The sequence below is a fragment of the Thrips palmi genome, unplaced genomic scaffold, assembly GCF_012932325.1.
Source record: "Thrips palmi isolate BJ-2018 unplaced genomic scaffold, TpBJ-2018v1 HiC_scaffold_16, whole genome shotgun sequence".
Taxonomy (NCBI): domain Eukaryota; kingdom Metazoa; phylum Arthropoda; class Insecta; order Thysanoptera; family Thripidae; genus Thrips; species Thrips palmi.
In genome coordinates this window covers 5458394-5476643 of record NW_023144625.1, presented here as the reverse complement: position 1 = coordinate 5476643, position 18250 = coordinate 5458394, and the positions used below count along the sequence as shown (strand labels likewise).

General features: G+C 46.3%; 2 protein-coding genes across 2 annotated transcripts in view; both read left to right on the top strand.

The window, feature by feature from the left end:
- Positions 1 to 2855: 2855 nt before the first annotated feature.
- Positions 2856 to 4866, top strand: LOC117643162 (zinc finger protein 22-like). The gene is made up of 2 exons (XM_034381880.1): positions 2856 to 2932; positions 3406 to 4866. Exons 1-2 carry the CDS (start codon positions 2860 to 2862, stop codon positions 3948 to 3950), a joined length of 618 nt encoding a protein of 205 aa, XP_034237771.1. The 5' UTR covers positions 2856 to 2859; the 3' UTR covers positions 3951 to 4866.
- A 1224-nt stretch (positions 4867 to 6090) lies between these two features.
- LOC117642929 (zinc finger protein 22-like) overlaps positions 6091 to 18250 on the top strand; it is a 20561-nt gene continuing 8401 nt past the window's right edge. Inside the window, exons 1-4 of the mRNA XM_034381567.1 lie at positions 6091 to 6137; positions 6235 to 6242; positions 6436 to 6516; positions 9854 to 9934. Coding sequence (XP_034237458.1) covers positions 6091 to 6137; positions 6235 to 6242; positions 6436 to 6516; positions 9854 to 9934 — 217 coding nt within the window. The remainder of the gene's footprint in view (positions 6138 to 6234; positions 6243 to 6435; positions 6517 to 9853; positions 9935 to 18250) is intronic.

Genomic DNA, 18250 nt, shown 5'->3' with positions numbered 1-18250 from the left:
GTCCGTTTCTTGTTTAATAGCAGTCCCTGAGTGTGTTTAATCACAGCTTCTATGGTCGGTTTGCTAGCAGGTGTTTTGCATGGCTTCTTGCATGGGTCTGTGGTTCGCTGGCCGAGTCTCTCCGTGTCCAGGGCTTCCTGCGGCCCAGCCCGCCGCGAGGACTGGGAGACTCGCCCGGCGGGCCCGCACTTTTTGGTTGGCGGGTTTTCTGAAGTCCCCCTTTGCTTGCAGGTTCCGTAAAGGGCGGAGGACCTGGAGGCGCCTGGAGGACGCGACTGCGGAGCGGACGAGGACGCCGGCCCTGGGGCCCAAGGGGGTGGAGTGGCGACGCGGGACCGCCGCGGCGGGCGGAACGCTGGCACGGGCTTGTTTACTTGCAGACATAATAAGCGGTTGATCCTATGTGCCTAAAGAGCCTACAGTAAAAGAGGCGCCACGGTCACGTGACTTGCTTGCCTCTGATTGGCTTGGTTCAACTGGGGCTCGCAGCGTGCCGCCACTTTTCTCATACGTAGGGAAGACGGTGCGACGGCGACGCGACGGCGGCTGATGGGGCTGGACGTTTGCAGACAATGTGCGAAACGAAGTATTTTATCGCGAAGTAAAACCCCGTAGGCTTTTTGGGAATGCTTATGTGGTAAAGAGACTCGGTGGAGCGGGCATGTTTGCAGTAGGTCAGTGGTTGTTTTCCCATGTATTGTGGCCAACTCGTACGTGAACCTGGGAGGTTAAACGTCTCATTCTTTGTTTGTTTTTCTTGTATTCAACGTGTTGCAGGTTCGATTTAAAATGGTAGCGTGCTGTGTGCCGTTCTGCCGGAACTCGGCTCGCCAGTGTTCCAATTTTATTCCTGTGTCCTGTCCCCAAAAGCAAGAAGCTGCGGGCGATATGGGCCCAAGTTATATCTTCTCACTGGGGTGTGTCCCCTGTCATGTCTGCTAAGTCACAATTTGTTCTGTGAGTTGGTATATGTTATTATGTTGTATGTTTTTAAATTGTGCACGGACACTTTAACTTATTTTGAAACCTGTGTTGTTTGTGGCAGGAACTTTTTGGATTTGATCAATGGACTCGCAAAGCGCACAAGTTAAAGCCCAATGCTGTGCCGAGGAAATTTAAACTTTGCATCAGTAAATACTGGAAGATGTTGTGCTATTTCAAAGCAAAGAAGCCAAATTAGGGGGCCATAGGACTAAGTCTGCACTACCATGTTGTCTATTTTTGATCGGTTGAGCGAACCCGGGGGTTGAGCTGAACTCAAGTGACGGGTCTTCTCATAAACAAGGCTGCCTGTTGCAACAGTATTACAATGAGCATGATGATCAGAAGCAGCTCAAAATTATGGAGTATGCAAGAGATAGGAATGTTGAGCTGAGAGAACAGATTGCGGCTATTCAAGCTAAGTTGATTTCTTTGGGCGCTTCCTAAAGAATGCCTTAGCCTGCGTGTAACCTCAAACACTGCTTTAAGTATGTGTTTGGGGTAAATAAAATGCTGAGCTAAGAGAACAGATTGCCGCTTTTCAAGCTAAGTTGATTTCTTTGGGCGCTTCTTAAAGGATGCCTTAGTCTGCGTGTAACCTCAAACACTGCTTTAAGTATGTGTTTGGGGTAAATAAAATGCTGAGCTAAGAGAACAGATTGCCGCTATTGAAGCTCAGTTTATTTCTTTGGGCGCTATTTAATTGCCCTGGTCTGCGTGTGACCTCAAACACTACTTTGAGTACGTGTTGGGCTAAGAGAAAAGATTGTGTCTATTCAAGCTAAGCTGACTTATTGGGGCGCTATTTAATGAATGCCTTGGTGTGTGTGTAACCTTAAACACTGCTTTGAGTGTGTGTTTCAGGTGGATAAAATGAAAGATGCAAATGATTGTATACATGCTTGACAAATAAAGGTTTAATTTTACTATTCTGTCTCTGTACTTAAAACATCTTACCTTCAGAAAATGTGTCATGGAAACATACTAAATAGTACTGCTATGTACAAAACCATTTAATTCTCTCAAATATAATCGTAGGCTCGGCTCTTTACGTGCAGCCTAAAAGCCTAGCCTAACAAGTGTTTTCCGTGGACCGCGGTTCAAATTCGTCTGCTAGACAGACAGATGCGCATCGGTATGAGAAACGGAGCGCTCGCCTAGCGTCCCCAGTTGAACCAGACCCCCCACCACAGCCGCCCGTGGCGCCTCTTTTACTGTAGGCTCTTTATATTTGCCGACACACTTCGTCGAAGTTCAGCCAGTGTAGAGTTCAAGACCAGAGAAGTGCAGCAGCTTTTTTGTGACAGTTGAGGGACGTTTCACTGTAAAACCAAACGTGGACCACTCCTTCAGTCTCCACACTTGGAAGTGCAGAGTTTGCAGCCTCCACACTTCAAACGTGGAGTTGTCCACGTTTGCACCATGCAAAGAGATAAGGGCTTTGTGAGCTACTCCACACTTCAAGCGCGGAGGCTGCGTACTCTGCACTTCCAAGTGCGGACACTTACTCCACACCAGGAAGTGTGGACTTGTCCACGTTTGATTTCACAGTGTAGACACCGCACCAACGTTTTACAAGCAACGCGTTTTACAAATGAGGCGATCTGGCCATGACATATGAACTTCTAGCACACTGCTTTACCGCTTTCAAGAAATATTGCCAAGGTGTTGGCTTGATTCAGCAACTTTCTTCTGTACTTTCTAAAACACACCCGAAGACATTTCTCTGTGATTTCCAATCAGCAACGTGCGTGACTTCCATGTTTCTTAAGCATTACGTATGAACCTGCGTTCGAAGGGCCTGGAAATTGTCTTTTTTCATTTCCAAGTGAGTGCCAAGGGCGGCTCAGTAACGCGTTGTTGCTTGCAGGCGCCGTGATGGGCGAGGACCTGGAGGCCCCCGAGTCTGGAGGGCGGCACTGCGGAGCGGACGGCGACTCTGGAGGCGAAGGTGAGTGGAGTCTTGGCGGAGCAGTCCGGGATGCCGCGGCCTGCTGGGGTGGACGTAGATTCAATTGCAATTAAAAACATTCGTAAGCTTTATGCAATGAGGTAAAGTCCAGTTGCACTACTGAGGGCTTGAGAGGCTGACGAGCTCTTTGCCTGTACGACCTTTCTTTCGGTGATACATCTGTGTACGACCTTTTTCCGGTGATACATTTGTGGACGACGTGTTTTTCTGTGATACATTATAGTATCACCCTGTTTCGGTGAGACATTTCTCAGAGTGGTTGCATTTTCAGTGCGGTTGTCTTCTTTCTCAGGATAGGCACTTCTCGTTGTCCTTCGCTCACCCGTTTTGCACCCGTTTTCACAGTAAAAACTCTACGAAGAACCGTTTCGTAATACGAAGAAAAAGCCTTCATTTTCTTCGTAGTTATGAAGCAAATCCTTCGTAGGCTTGAGAGAGTGTTGGTGTTGCAGGCCCCGTCCCGGCGGAGACCCCGCAGCTGGTCATCAGCGGCACCTTCTCGCTGGCTGGCCCGGCCGGCGGTGCGGGGCAGGTGGAGCAGGCCTCGCGGCGGCAGCGAGGCGGGAAGGCGCGGCTCGCGTACAAGTGCGGGGAGTGCGGCAAGAGTTTCCGGGCCGAGGCGGACCTGCGGAAGCACCTGGCGGGGCACTCCAAGGCGGGGCGGCACGCGTGCGGAGTGTGCGGCAAGCAGTGGACTAAGGCTAAGGATCTGGAGAGGCACGCAAGGATCCACACCGGGGAGAGGCCGTACCAGTGTGACGAGTGCGGGAGGAAGTTTATTCAGGATTCTGATCTTACAAGGCACAAGAGGATCCACAGTGGAGAGAAGCCGTACCAGTGTGACGTGTGTGGAAAAGAGTTCAATCAGAGCGGAACCCTCACTTTGCACAAGAGGATTCACACTGGAGAGAAGCCCTATGAGTGCAAAATGTGCGCGAAGAAGTTCTCTGATCCCTCAGTTCTACGCCGCCACAAGGGCATTCATGCTGGACAGTAACTTTGGGATAAGCTGTGCTAGTGTGTCGTTTCTTGCTTAAGGCTTTGGAATATGTCGTGTGTATAACGTACTTTCTTTTGATATATCATTTCATGCTCGTGAAAGCTATCAGCTACTAATTTTAGTTTAATTTTGCAAAGTCTGTAATCTTGTTTAACTATTCCCTCCTTTCTTGTATTTTTGTGTCATGTAAATAATGTTCGTTGATGATAATCAGTTGTAATCATAAGTGCTTTTCTCTTTTGAAGACTTCGGTTTTTGTGAAGGTTATTCGGTTCAAGCTGTTCAAATCAAACACGTGTACTCGCTCTAAGTTGTGATGTCGCTCGGCTTGACTGTTTGGTGAAAGAAGCCTTATTTGTAAAGTTTTGTCAGAGTCCACTTCGGTATGTAAAACATTTCTCGAAGTGTTTTCGAGTATACCGAAGCACCGTCGTGCAGTACTTTGGAATCTGTTACAACCGTTTTTATGTTGTCAATTGTTTTTTTGCTGCCAACTCCTGCTGCAGTAATTTTTTTCCTGTTTGTGAGTTCCGTCCTGTACTGGTGTGATAAGTGAACACATGTGCCAAGTGCAGGAGCCACATTTCTTGCGAAGTGTAAAGGCTTTGGAGTGTGTTGGGGCAGAAAGAGGTTCCCTCCGAATTTTAATTCCATGCTCGTAACAACTTTGAGTTCATAATTTTTGGTTGTACTCCAGTAAAGTGTGTTGTCTTGGTAGAGCTGCCGAACTGAACTTCTGCGAAGTTCAGAAGTGTTAAAAGCCTTGTTCTTTTCTTGTTTTTTTCTTTTGTGTCGAATAACAAAGTATTTATTGATGAAAATATAGGTCACTAACGTATCTAATTTTTATTGGGAACAATTCTGTTTTTGCTACAAGGTTTTACGGTTGAAGTTGTTTAAACAAATGCCTGGGCTCGCCAAAAATAAGGAAGTCCTTCGTCTTGTTGTTGTTGATTAGCATCGTGTTAGAATCCCGAAATAAATAAAAACATTTTCGACGTGTTATCGCGCATTCTAAGAGTACCGTCGTGCTGTACTCTGTTATCTGTTCCAGCCGTTTTCATGATGTCAATTTCTTGCTGCTTTTGCCGTTATCTCTCAGACTTCTTTTTCTGCATTCTGTCTAATATTTGCTTGCTGTTTCAGGACTAGGGCCGCGTGCGAGCGTAGAAAGATCGCCGACTTCCTTTCACACTTCGGTGGCTTTTTCCGAGCATGCGCCTCACAGTGTTAACGAGCCTTCATTAGTGTTCAGAGCAGTGCAGTATAATTTGTACCTAATTATTTGAAGTGAATAAAAGTCTGATAATTGCTGTCCCTTTCTTGTTTAATAGAAATAATCGAGTATGTTCAATTACAACTTCTATGGTAGTTATGCTGGGCAGGTGTTTTGCATGGCTTCGTGCATGGGTTGGCCGTGGCGTGTTCCTGTGGTTCGCTGGCCGAGTCTCTTCGCGTCCACGGCTTCCTGCGGCCCAGCCCGCAGCGAGGACTGGGAGACTCGCCCGGCGTTGGCCGCACGTTTTGGCTGGCTGGTTTCTGAAGTCCGCCTTGCTTGCAGGTTAAAGGCTTAGGAGTGTGATGGGGGCAGAAAGAGGTTCTTTCCGAAATTTTATTCTATGCTCGTAACAACGTTTAGTTCATAATTTTGGTTGTACTACAGTAAAGTGTGTTGTCTTGGTAGAGCTTCCGTTAAGTTCAGGAGTGTATAAAGCCTTGTTCTCTTCTTCCTTTTTTTGTGAACAAAGTATTTTTTTATGAAAATGTGAGTCACTAACGTATGTAGTTTTTATTGTGAACAATTCTGTTTTTGCTAAGGTTTTACGGTTGAAGTTGTTTAAACAAATGCCTGGGCTCGCCAAAAAATAAGGGGTCCATCGTCTTGTTGTTGTTGATTAACATCGTGTGAGAATCCCGCAATAAATAAAAACATTTGTCGACGTGTTCGCGCATTCTAAGATTACCGTCGTGCTGTACTCTGTTATGTGTTCCAGCCGTTTTCATGATATCAATTTTTCTCTTCGACTTCTGTTTCTGCATTCTGTCTAATATTTGTGTGCTGTTTCAGGACCAGGGCCGAGTGCGAGCGTAGAAAGATCGCCGACTTCCTTTCACACTTCGGTGGCTTTTATCGAGCATGCGCCTCAGTGTTAACGAGCCTTCATTAGTGTTCAGAGCAGTGCAGTATAATGTGTACCTCATTATTTGAAGTTAATAAAAGTCTGATTATTAGCTGTCCGTTTCTTGTTTAATAGCAATACCTGAGTATGTTCTATTACAGCTTCTATGGTAGGTATGCTGGGCAGGTGTTTTGCATGGCTTCTGGCATGGGTTGGCCGTGGCGTGTTCCTGTGGTTCACTGGCCGAGTCTCTCCGTGTCCACGGCTTCCTGCGGCCCAACCCGCCGCGAGGACTGCGAGACTCGCCCGGCGATGGCCGCACGTTTTGGCTGGCTGGTTTCTGAAGTCCGCCTTGCTTGCAGGTTCCGTGAAGGCGGAGGACCTGGAGGCGCCTGGAGGACGCGACTGCGGAGCGGACGAGGACGCCGGCCCTGGGGACCAAGGTGGGTGGAGTGGCGACGCGTGGACCACCGCGGCGGGCGGAACGCTCGCACACTGCCGTCACTACTTGAGCACGTCGTCGGTTGAGCTCAACACCTACCCGTTGCTTTTCACTGTATGAATTTTGAGTACATTTGTAGCTTTTCCATTGAAACGCAGCACAAATTAACGGGAAACGTTGCCGCGAACCGTATGTGCGTGAATCGTGCGAACATGTTCGTTTCGAACCTCTATGGTCCCTCACTCCGTCGCTACTGTGTCTTTCAATCGAATCCTGTTGGACTCCTCTTCACTGAGATTCCAAATGCTTTAAATATAGCACGCATATTGCAATGCTCTGAGATATCGCACCATATGCACAATGCCACAGCCATATTGCGCCTCACGTGGAATGCGTCCTGAAAATGCCCTACGCTAATGCATGCGAATCGGAAGGCATTGCACTTCATGTGCTATGCAAAAGACTTGCACCAATTGACGCTATATTCATAGCGTTTGGACTCTCAGTGTTTTCACCTAGCGATACCAGCCTGCGTGTGTTGAGGTCTGCAGCTGATTTCGCTTCCCTGGGACAGTGATTGGGGCGGCTAAGTAACGCGGTGTTGCTTGCAGGCGCTGTGGAGGGCGAGGTCCTGGAGGCCCCCGAGTCTGGAGGGCGGCACTGCGGAGCGGACGGCGGCTCAGGAGGCGAAGGTGAGTGGAGTCCTGGCGGAGCAGTCATGGGCACGCCGCGGGCTGCAGGGGTGGATGTTCATTCGATTTCAATGAAATCAATTCCAGTTTCACCAAAGACTACTAGACGTGCTCGTTGCGCCTGATAGGGTTCCAGTGGATTGGTCTGTCGTCTGTCTGGTTGCCTTTCTTCGCAGTATTGGCACTTCCCTTTGCCCTTTGCTAACTGTTTTGCACCCGACTTTGTGTCGCAGGCCCCGTCCCGGTGGAGACCCCGCAGCTGGTCATCAGCGGCACCTTCTCGCTGGCTGGCCCGGCCGGCGGTGCGGGGCAGGTGGAGCAGGCCTCGCGGCGGCAGCGAGGCGGGAAATCGCGGCTCGCGTACAAGTGCGGGGAGTGCGGCAAGAGTTTCCGGGCCGAGGCGGACCTGCGGAAGCACCTGGCGGGGCACTCCAAGGCGGGGCGGCACGCGTGCGGAGTGTGCGGCAAGCAGTGGCCTTGGGCTAAGGATCTGGAGAGGCACGCAAGGATCCACACCGGAGAGAGGCCATACCAGTGTGACGAGTGCGGGAAGAAGTTTATTCAGGATTCTGATCTTACAAGGCACAAGAGGATCCACACTGGAGAGAAGCCGTATGAGTGCGACGTGTGTGGAAAAGAGTTCAATCAGAGCGGAACCCTCACTTTGCACAAGAGGACTCATACTGGAGAGAAGCCGTATCCTTGTGCCTTATGCGGAAAGAAGTTTAACCGGCTTCATTCTCTTACTGTGCACAAGAGGATTCATTCTGGTGCGACGCCCTACGAGTGCAAGGTCTGCGCGAAAAAGTTCTCTAGTCCCGCAAATCTACGCCGCCACAAGGGCATTCATGCTGGACAGTAACCCAGGAATAAGCTGTGCCAGTGTGTCGTTTCTTGATGGATGTTAAGGCTTTGGAATGTGACGTGTGTAGAACGTGCTTGCCTCTGATATTTCAGTCTATGCTCGTGAAAGCTGTTGGCAAATAATTTTAGTTCAATTCTGCAAATTCTGCAATCTTGGTATAACTATTTTCACCCTTTCTTGTATGTTTGTGTCATTTAAACAATGTTCTTTAATGATAATTAGATTAGATAATCGTTGATAATAATCAGTTGAAATAATAAGTGCTTTTGGGTGGGTTATTCATTTGAAGCCGTTCAAATCAAACGCGTGCACTCGATCTCAGTTGTGATGTCCCTCGGCTTGACTTTACTCCTTTAATGTCTGTTCCCTTGCTAGAACCGCTGGTATGTTAAAGAGTTTATTAATATTTCTTGTTTTGTTTTCTTGCATTTTTTTGTCGGATAACCTAAATTAAAATCCAGATAACCCATATTAAAATCTGGGTCAAACAAAAACCAAATGTAATTTTCTTGTGAATTAACATTTCCGCTTTGTATCAGGTTTTACGGTTGACATTGTTTTAACCGTAATGGTTTTCCTAACAGTAAGTAACCGTGTCTTTCGGCATTACGTTGTTGTTTAACATCATATTACAATGTCGAAATAAGTTAAGTTTAGAAACAGGGGGTTTTGGTGAAAAATGCCATAATTGTGAGTTATTGTCACGGACCACTCCGGTGTGTAAATCATACCTCGACGTGTTCGCTAGTACCACAGAGTCCCGTCGTGCTGTGTTTTTGAATTTGTTCCAACCATTTTCGTCAAGTTTCTGCTGCTATTGCCGTTATTTCTTAGACTCCTGATTCTGTGTATTGTTTCAGGAGGGTAGAAAGATCGCCGACTTCCTTGCACACTTCGGTGGCTTTTTCCCAGCATGCGGCTCCCAGTGTTCAGTATTGCGCCGAGCCTTCAGTATTGTCCAGAGGAGTGCAGTTTAATTTGTACCTCATTATTCGAAGTTAATAAAATCTGATCATTCTCTGTCCCTTTCTTGTTAAGTAGCAATAAATGAGTTTGTTGCTCATCGGGTAGTTTTGCTGGGCAGGTGTTTTGCATGGCTTCTTGCATGGGTTGGTCGTGGCGTGTTCCTGTGGTTCGCTGGCCGAGTCTCTCCGTGTCCACGGCTTCCTGCGGCCCAGCCCGCCGCGAGGACTGGGAGACTCGCCCGGCGTTGGCCGCACGTTTTGGCTGGCTGGTTTCTGAAGTCCGCCTTGCTTGCAGGTTCCGTGAAGGCGGAGGACCTGGAGGCGCCTGGAGGACGCGACTGCGGAGCGGACGAGGACGCCGGCCCTGGGGACCAAGGTGGTCGGAGTGCACTGAAAAACCAAACGTGGTCTAGACCACACCAACTGGTGTGGTCAAATGGATGCCATTTTGACCACACCAGTTGGTGTCATCTAGACCACGTTTGGTGCGTTTGGTGTCGTCTAGACCACACTAAACGCGGCCAAACGTGGTCTGGACCACACCAACTGATGTGGTCAAAATGGCATCCATCTGACCACACCTGTGGTGTGGTCTTGACCACGTTTGGTTTTTCAGTGTGGCGACGCGTGGACCATCGCGGTGGGCACGCTTTCCTGCACAACTTGAGCAACCAGTCCATTTAGCTTTGCAATCTGGGCGTTGCTTTTCGCTGTTTTAACTTGAATTAATTTTTCCTCTGTGCGATGCTGCGCTGCGTGGTTGAACGGGAAACGTGTCTTGGCAAGGACGGCTCAGTAACGCGTTGTTGCTTGCAGGCGCCGTGGAGGGCGAGCACCTGGAGGCCCCCGAGTCTGGAGGGCGGCACTGCGGAGCGGACGGCGACTCTGGAGGCGAAGGTGAGTGGAGTCTTGGCGGAGCAGTCCGGGATGCCGCCTGCGGGGCGGAAGTACACTCTAAATGTCTAACAATGAAATTTGACCTGTGTTATTCGTATGTTACAGTGGATTCAGCGCAAGCATAATACGAAACAATATTTCTTCGTAATACGAATCTTTTCAGCTTTTTCATTGTAAGATACTTAGAAAAACCTTCGTAATTCGAAGGAAAACCACCTTTGTAATATGCTTGCGCCATTTTCTTCGTATTATTGGAATTTTCTTCGTAAGACATTAAGAGTGTAGATTTTAATTCGTTTTTCATTCCAGCTTCTTCAAAGAGTAGCAGACGAGCTCCTTGCCTGATGGGGCTCAGGTGGATTGGTCCTGCTGTCTGGTTGTCTTTCTGGGATTGGCGCTTGGCTTGTCCTTCGCTAACTATTCTGCTTCCCACTCGGTGTTGTAGGCCCCGTCCCGGCGGAGATCCCGCAGCTGGTCATCAGCGGCACCTTCTCGCTGGCTGGCCCGGCCGGCGGTGCGGGGCAGGTGGAGCAGGCCTCGCGGCGGCAGCGAGGCGGGAAGGCGCGGCTCGCGTCCAAGTGCGGGGAGTGCGGCAAGAGTTTCCGGGCCGAGGCGGACCTGCGGAAGCACCTGGCGGGGCACTCCAAGGCGGGGCGGCACGCGTGCGGAGTGTGCGGCAAGCAGTGGACTTCGGCTAAGGATCTGGAGAGGCACGCAAGGATCCACACCGGGGAGAAGCCTTACCAGTGTGAGGAGTGTGGGAAGAAGTTTAACCAGGAAGGCAATCTGACTGTGCACAAGAGGATTCATTCTGGAGAGAAGCTGTACCAGTGTGACGTGTGTGGGAAGGAGTTCAACCGTAGCGAAAATCTTACTGTGCACAAAAGGATCCACTCTGGAGAGAAGCCGTACGAGTGCGACGTGTGTGGGAAGAAGTTTACCCAGCTTGTTTCTCTTACTCTGCACAGGAGGATTCATTCTGGTGCGAAGCCCTTCGAGTGCAAGGTGTGCGCGAAGAAGTTCTCCGATGCCTCCAATCTACGCCGCCACAAGGGCATTCATGCCGGACAGTAAACCAGGGAAAAGCTGTGCCAGTGTGTCGTTTCTTGACGAATACTATGGCTTTGGAATGTGACGCGTGTAGAACGTTCTTTCCTCTGATATTTCAGTCCATTCTCGTGATGGCTATTAGCAAATAATTTCAGTTCCATTCTGGAAAGTTTGTATTTTTGGTAAAACTATTTCTGCACTTGTATGTTTGTGTCATCAAAATTGTGTGCGTTGATGATAATCAGTTATAATAACAAGTGCTTTCCTCTTGTCAAGACTTTTTTTGTGAAGGTTATTTGATTTAAGCTATTCAAATCAAACGCGTGTACTCGCTCTTAGTTGTGATAGCCCTCGGCTTGACTTGATGAATGACAGCATGTGGCAATTCCAAAGTATGTAAAGTTTAGGCGTATGAGCGTTTGGCGAAAGAAGCCATATTTGTGAATTTTTGTCATAGTCCACTTCGGTGTGCAAAACTTCTCTCTACGTGTTTTCGAGCACACCTAAGCACCGCCGTGGGAATCTGTTTCTACCGCTTTCATGATTTTAATTATTTTTTCTGCTCAATCTTTTTTTATTTTTTATTTATTTATTCACTTGGCCGCCCAGAGAGCAAAGCTCTGATAAGGGCGGGGTACAAAATTATGGGTGGTCGTAATGGTCAGGAGCAGTTGAACAGATACATTACAAGTTAACAGGAGATACAGGGTGACCCTCTTCTTAAAGGCAACTACATTTTTTGAGTTTTTTTATATTCTCTGGTAGACTATTGAAGATAGATATAGATTCATACAGCACACTGTGAAGACCATACTTCGTAGAGGTGGGAAATGCTCTTTTAATTTGGTTTTTATGTCTAGTGTTATGATCGTGAACTTCCATGCCACAATGAAGTTCAATACAGATTGTGCTTTATCTTATAAATCAGCATCGAGTTGGCGACAGCAATGTGGTGATCGATTGGTGGTACACTCGTTGTAATGTGCAGTTCTTTTGTAGGATAACGAGAATCAAGGTCAAATATAGATTTTAGGGCCCTTTTTTGAAGTACATATATAAGATCAAGATTACTAGAGTTGCAAGAGACCAAATTGAACCAAATACATAAAGTGTGAGTGTATTATTGCATAATACACCCCTTTTCAGATGACAGGTATAATACTTAAGCCTGAATCTTAACAAAAGCTATGTGTGTACCATACACACTTCTAGGGCGTGCTTTCAAGCACACTTCTGGGTGTTACTTCCTAAGCACGCACCTAGAAGTGTTACTTGAATGAGTACACACTTATAAGTTTACTTAGATATACATTGCAGGTGCATGCGCGGCATTAGGGAAAACGACTATCTCTATTCAAGTACACACTTCTAGGTGCGTGCTTAGGCCTGTACACACCTAGAAGTGCATGCTTGTAAGCACGCACCTAGAAGTGTGTACTGAGTACACACATAGATTTTGTGTGTTATTTTATTCATTTATTAGCCTCCTGTTTGTGAATTCTGTCTTGTATTTGTCTGATGCGGCCAGAAAGATGTTCCCTCTGAAATTTTATGCCATGCTCGGAACAACTTAAGTTCATAATTTTGGTTGTATACTCCTGTAAAGTCAGTTCTCTTGGTAGAACCGCCGTTAAGTTAAAGAGTGTATGAAGTCTTGTTCTTTTCTTGTTTTATTTTTTTGTGTCGGATGACAAAGAATTTCGTGATAAAGTCTGGGTCAATAACGAATTCAATTTTTCTTGTGATTAATGCTGTTTTTGGTAACGTTTTTATGGTTGAAGTTCGTTAAACCAAAGTTCCTTTCCTTACAGTAAGTAAGGGTGTCTGTTGTCTTCACTTTGTTGTTCAACATCGTGAGAATGCCGACATAAATTTCAACGTAGGATGTTTGGATGAAAGAAGCCATTACTGTGTGTTTCGTCACGGACCTCTCCGGTGTGAAGAACATTTCTCGACGTGTTCGCGAGTACAACAGAGTACTGTCGTGCTGTACTTCAGAATTTGTTCCAGCCCTTTACATGCCGTCAATTTTTGCTGCTTTTGCCATTATTTCTTAGACTCCTGTATTATATTTGTGTGCTGTTTCAGGACCAGGGCTGTGCGAGGGTAGAAAGATCGTCGACTTACTTGCTCACTTCGGCGGCTTCTTCCCAGCATGTGCTTCCCACTGTTAAGCGAGCCCTGAGTAGTGTACAGAGCAGTGCAGTATAATGTGTACTTCATAATTTGATGTTAATAAAAGTCTGATAATTTGCTGTCCGTTTCTTGTTTAGTACATACCAATAACTGAGTATTCAATTACAGCTTATGGTAGTTTTGCTGGGCAGGTGTTTTGCATGGCTTCTGGCATGGGTTGGCCGTGGCGTGTTCCTGTGGTTCGCTGGCCGAGTCTCTCCGTTCCACGCCTTCCTGCGGCCCAGCCCGCCGCGAGGACTGGGAAACTCGCCCGGCGTTGGCCGCACGTTTTGGCTGGCTGGTTTCTGAAGTCCGCCTTGCTTGCAGGTTCTGTGAAGGCGGAGGACCTGGAGGCGCCTGGAGGACGCGACTGCGGAGCGGACGAGGACGCCGGCCCTGGGGACCAAGGTGGGTGGAGTGGCGACGCGTGGACCGCCGCGGCGGGCGGAACGCTGGCACGCTAGCTTGCACTTCTTGGGCAAACAGTTGACCGTTGCTTTCCACTGATTCAATTGAGTCAATTTGTAGCGTTTCCATCGCAACGGAGCACGGTTAAACGGGAAACTCAGCTGCGCACCGTATCCGTGTGACTCGTGCAAACTTCGAATTTCGGTTGGAACCTATGTGGTCCTATGTGGAACTCGGTCGCTGGTCAGGCAGTGTAGAGCGCAAGGTCAGAGAATTGCAGCGGCTTTTACTTTCATTTGTAGAGGGTTGGTTAGTCAACGCGCCAAATTTCTGCGACGAACCCATTCCAAACGAGGCAGGCCGTGAATTTTTAGCGTACCCCCACTGCAAATCCAAAGGTGCTCACTAAAAAGTTCCTATCCCAATTTCGCTCCTAGCAGTGCTAATTTAGCACTTCACTAGTGCGAACTCGTCAAATCACACTCAGCAGTGCAATAACTGCCTCTTTGCACTTCTAAGTGCAAAAATGGACCAAAAAGTGCTAAGTTGTTGAATGAGAGCACGTATAGGTGCTAAAATGTTTCACCCGTAGTAAGTGCTAAATTTCTTGCCCCTGATTGGTCTGCATGCAGCGTATACACACTGTTCACACTTACAGAAAAATAACTTATCCCGCCTACCCGAATTGGGGAAGTCGCAAACCTGTTTTGGGTGGGAAATGATCTCAACCCATTAAGGAAGCAAGTGTACCCAATTTGGTTACCGCGGTTTGGGTTTGGTAACCCAGTTTGGTAAACGGGGTTACCCGTATTGCACCATGGTACATTTTCAAGTTTTGACTGAATTTTTAAAGTGGGCCAAATTGAGATTCCTTAACAGAAATGGATTTGTCCCGACAAGGCAAACAAAAAGTGTCAACACATGTCATAGGTTCAAATGAGAAATGAAAAAGTTATTCAACTTATAATAGACAAAAATGGCCAAATCAGCATTAGAAGTTCAATTACTTTTTCATTTCCTATCTGAACCTATGACATGTGTTGACATTTTTTTGTTTGTCCTGTCGAGACGAATCCATTTCTGTAAACCAAAGTCAACTTTGACAATTTTTAAAATTCACTGTGACAAATCTGTGCCCCTTCAGGGATATTGTAAAGTAAAATTTAGATGTCAAAAAAATACGATTTCAAGAAATCCTAGGAGTCACGAAGTCAATTTGGGTAGGAGTGTGGGGAAAGCAAAAAAGTTATGTAAAAGGTAGGGCTCAAGAGTGGCTACGAATGGCAGTGGTACCGATGTGGTCTATGTGCCACCCGTCAAAATTTAACCTTGGCAATAAAGAGAAACCAAAATGCCGGGAAATTCGAAAAATTCCAATGCTAATGTATTCCGCAGTGATCTGACAAAAAAAACATCTTTGAAGTCCATCATTATGAAAATTTTGGTAGCAGAAAGAAGGCAGTAAATTAATTTTCGTGGGTTGGCAACAATTTTGTCGGCGTCTGCGCCCTTGCGAAAATCGCGAAGTTGAAAACACGAGTATAGTCGCGCATTAAAACCGCCCCTCCATTGTTGCTGACGTTGAATTGTTTGGCTTGTTCCAAAAGGCTACGGTTCTCTAGTCATGTTTTCTTCAATTCTGTGTAATAGTTCTCACTCACAACGTAGCAACACCACGACGGTTGGCTTGACAAACTTTATAAACTCGAGAGAGATGGTCTCGAAACGCGGGTGAGTCTTGTTCGAAGAACATGAGCACTGAAAGTCGCGAGGTGGAGCGAAGTGATCATGGTGCTAACTGAATCAGAAGTACCATCAAACCTGGCTAAAAGGAGCAGCTACATGACCAGCTTATTCAAAAAGAGACTAAAAGTCTTAAAGCGACTCTTAAACTACATTAAGGAAAGATAATTCTCAGATGCATGTGCACAGGTACGCAGTTAAATGGCTCAATTCACTCCGATTTGAAGGGTAACAAAAATTTTCAACAAAACAACAACAAAAACAACAACGCAGCGGTGCGGGATTGGTGCGGGACACTCTCATAAAAAGTCACTGGCCGGCCGGCCGATCCAAATGGCCACGTTCGAAACGACACCAATTCTATTGTTGCATCTTGTCTACCTGCAGTCAAAGAAATTTTTCATTTCGAACGTGCTATTTCAGCTTTTGGAGTAAGCTGTACAGACCCAAAAAGAAGCTCCGCTATTGGTCCGGCTCGGCTCGGCTCCCCCCACTCCCTTTTTTTTCCTTTGACGAGTCGAGTTTTGCCATGGAAACGGCGATTTTGACAGCAAATTTCTCAAAATTGGCCGTTGACTTTTTAACCAGATTTCAGCATTAGAATCAGCGTTCAAAGTTCTACAAGTCTGCAAAATCTCATTAAAATCGTATAGAAAATTTCCGAAATGCATAAAGGGCCACACAAATCGAATCTCGGGCCGGCTGAATCCTGGGTATACTATAAGGCTACTTCGTGCCTAAAAAAATCTGTGACAGGAAGTTACCTTTGTGTTTAAAATTCAATCACTATTGGATGAAATTATTTTCCAAGTTGGAGGCCCCAACTCCAATAAGTCTCTCAGACATGGAAGTTTACGTAAACTTTTAGTCGTTTCTCCTAATTTTTCCTTGCGATAAGGGAAAAGGTTCCCAATTTTAAGAAGTTTCTATTTAACATGATATTAACACGCTAATTGAGAAGGCTCTCCGTAACTTTGTTTCATATGCAACGCAGTATGTCACCAAAAAATGTGTTCAAGATAAATAAAAACTGTTTGAGCAGCAAGATTACGGGGTAAGAGAATATTGTTGAGGGGAATAAGGCGAATACTGTTGAAGGACCAACAGAAGGACAGCTATTGAAACACATTTCAGGAACAATTCACTGAACAGTAATGAAACAAAACTGACAACAGAAATAATAACTCAATAAAGAGGTTTTAACAGATGAACCAAAGAAATCAAATTTAGACATTTTAGTGGTTTTGTTGATGTTTTCCCCCTAACCTCACCTTTTCTCACTTGGAAGAGTGAAATTTGCACTGCTAGGGGTACAAATCACACGTATGGGGAAAGTTTAGCGATTGACTGGTCTACATGACCGTAGAGTGCGATGATGCAACTTAGAGTGGTGCTAAATTTGCACCCCTAGGAGTGGTCTCTTTTCACACTGCGACAGTGTGAAATTCGCACCACTGGGAGTTAATCAGCCTGAAACTTTTTAGTGAGTGGTTCTTGAGTGTTTTTAGGCACGAAGTAGCCTTATAGTATACCCAGGATTCAGCCGGCGCGAGATTCAATTCGTGTGGCCCTTTATTTTGGAAATTTTCTATAGGATTTTAGTGAGATTTTACAGACTAGTAGAACTTTGAACGCTGATTCTAATGTTGAAATGTGGTTAAAAAGTTAACGGCCAATTTTGAGAAATTTGCTGTCAAAATCGCTGTTTAGGCAAAACTCGACTCGTCAAGGAAAAAGGAAGGGAGTGGGGGGAGCCCGAGCCGGGGCGGACCAATAGCTGAGCTCCTTTTCGGCCCTGTACAGCTTACCCCAAAAGATGAAAAAGCACGTTCGAAATGAAAAATCTCTTCGACTGCAGCTAGAAGAGATCCAACAATAGAATTGATGTCGTTTCGAACGTGGCCATTTGGATCGGCCGGCCGGCCAGTGACTTTTTATGAGAGTGTCCCGCACCAATCCCGCACCGCTGCGTTGTTGTTTCTGTTGTTGTTTTGTTGAAAATTTTTGTTACTCTTCAAATCGGAGTGAATTGAGCCATTTAACTGCGTACCTGTGCACATGCATCTGTGAATTATCTTTCCTTAATGTAGTTTAAGAGTCGCTTTAAGACTTTTAGCTTCTTTTTGAATAAGCTGGTCATGTAGCCGCTCCTTTTAGCGAGGTTTGATGGTACTTCTGATTCAGTTAGCACCATGATCACTTCGCTCCACCTCGCGACTTTCAGTGCTCATGTTCCTCGAACAAGACTCACCTGCGTTTCGAGACCATCCCTCTCGAGTTTATAAAGTTTGTCAAGCCAACCGTCGTGGTGTTGCCACGTTATGAGTGAGAACTATTACACAGAATTGAACGAGGGGTCGGCAACTTCCCTTGGCCGTGTACGAGGGAGTATACGTATATTACCAGTAATATAGGTAATATATGTGTAATATAAAGTAATGCAAAGTAATATATAGTAATATAGGGGTATTATAGAGGAGAAATTGTGGTAATATGCAAGTAATATATGGTAATATACAGGTAATATAGGGTAATATAGCCACCGCGTACGAAGTAATATATGAGTTGCCGACCCCTCGGAATTGAAGAAAACATGACTAGAGAACCGTAGCCTTTTGAAACAAGCCAAACAATTCAACGTCAGCAACAATGGAGGGGCAGTTTTAATGCGCGGCTATACTCGTGTTTTCAGCTTCGCGATTTTCGCAAGGGCGCAGACGCCGACAAAATTGTTGCCAACCCGCGAAAATTAATTTACTGCCTTCTTTCTGCTACCAACATTTTCACAATGATGGACTTCAAAGATGTTCCTTTGTCAGATCACTGTGGAATACATTAGCATTGGAATTTTTCGAATTTCCCGGCATTTTGATTTCTCTTTATTGCCAAGTTTAAATTTTGACGGGTGGCACATCGACCACATTGGTACCACTGCCATTC

Bases quoted from the DNA above. Each gene is read 5' to 3' on its own strand.
- LOC117643162 (XM_034381880.1), top strand. From the start codon at position 2,860: ATGGGCGAGGACCTGGAGGCCCCCGAGTCTGGAGGGCGGCACTGCGGA. The intron at 2,933-3,405 runs GTGAGTGGAGTC...TTGGTGTTGCAG, and splicing joins CGGCGACTCTGGAGGCGAAG to GCCCCGTCCCGGCGGAGACC.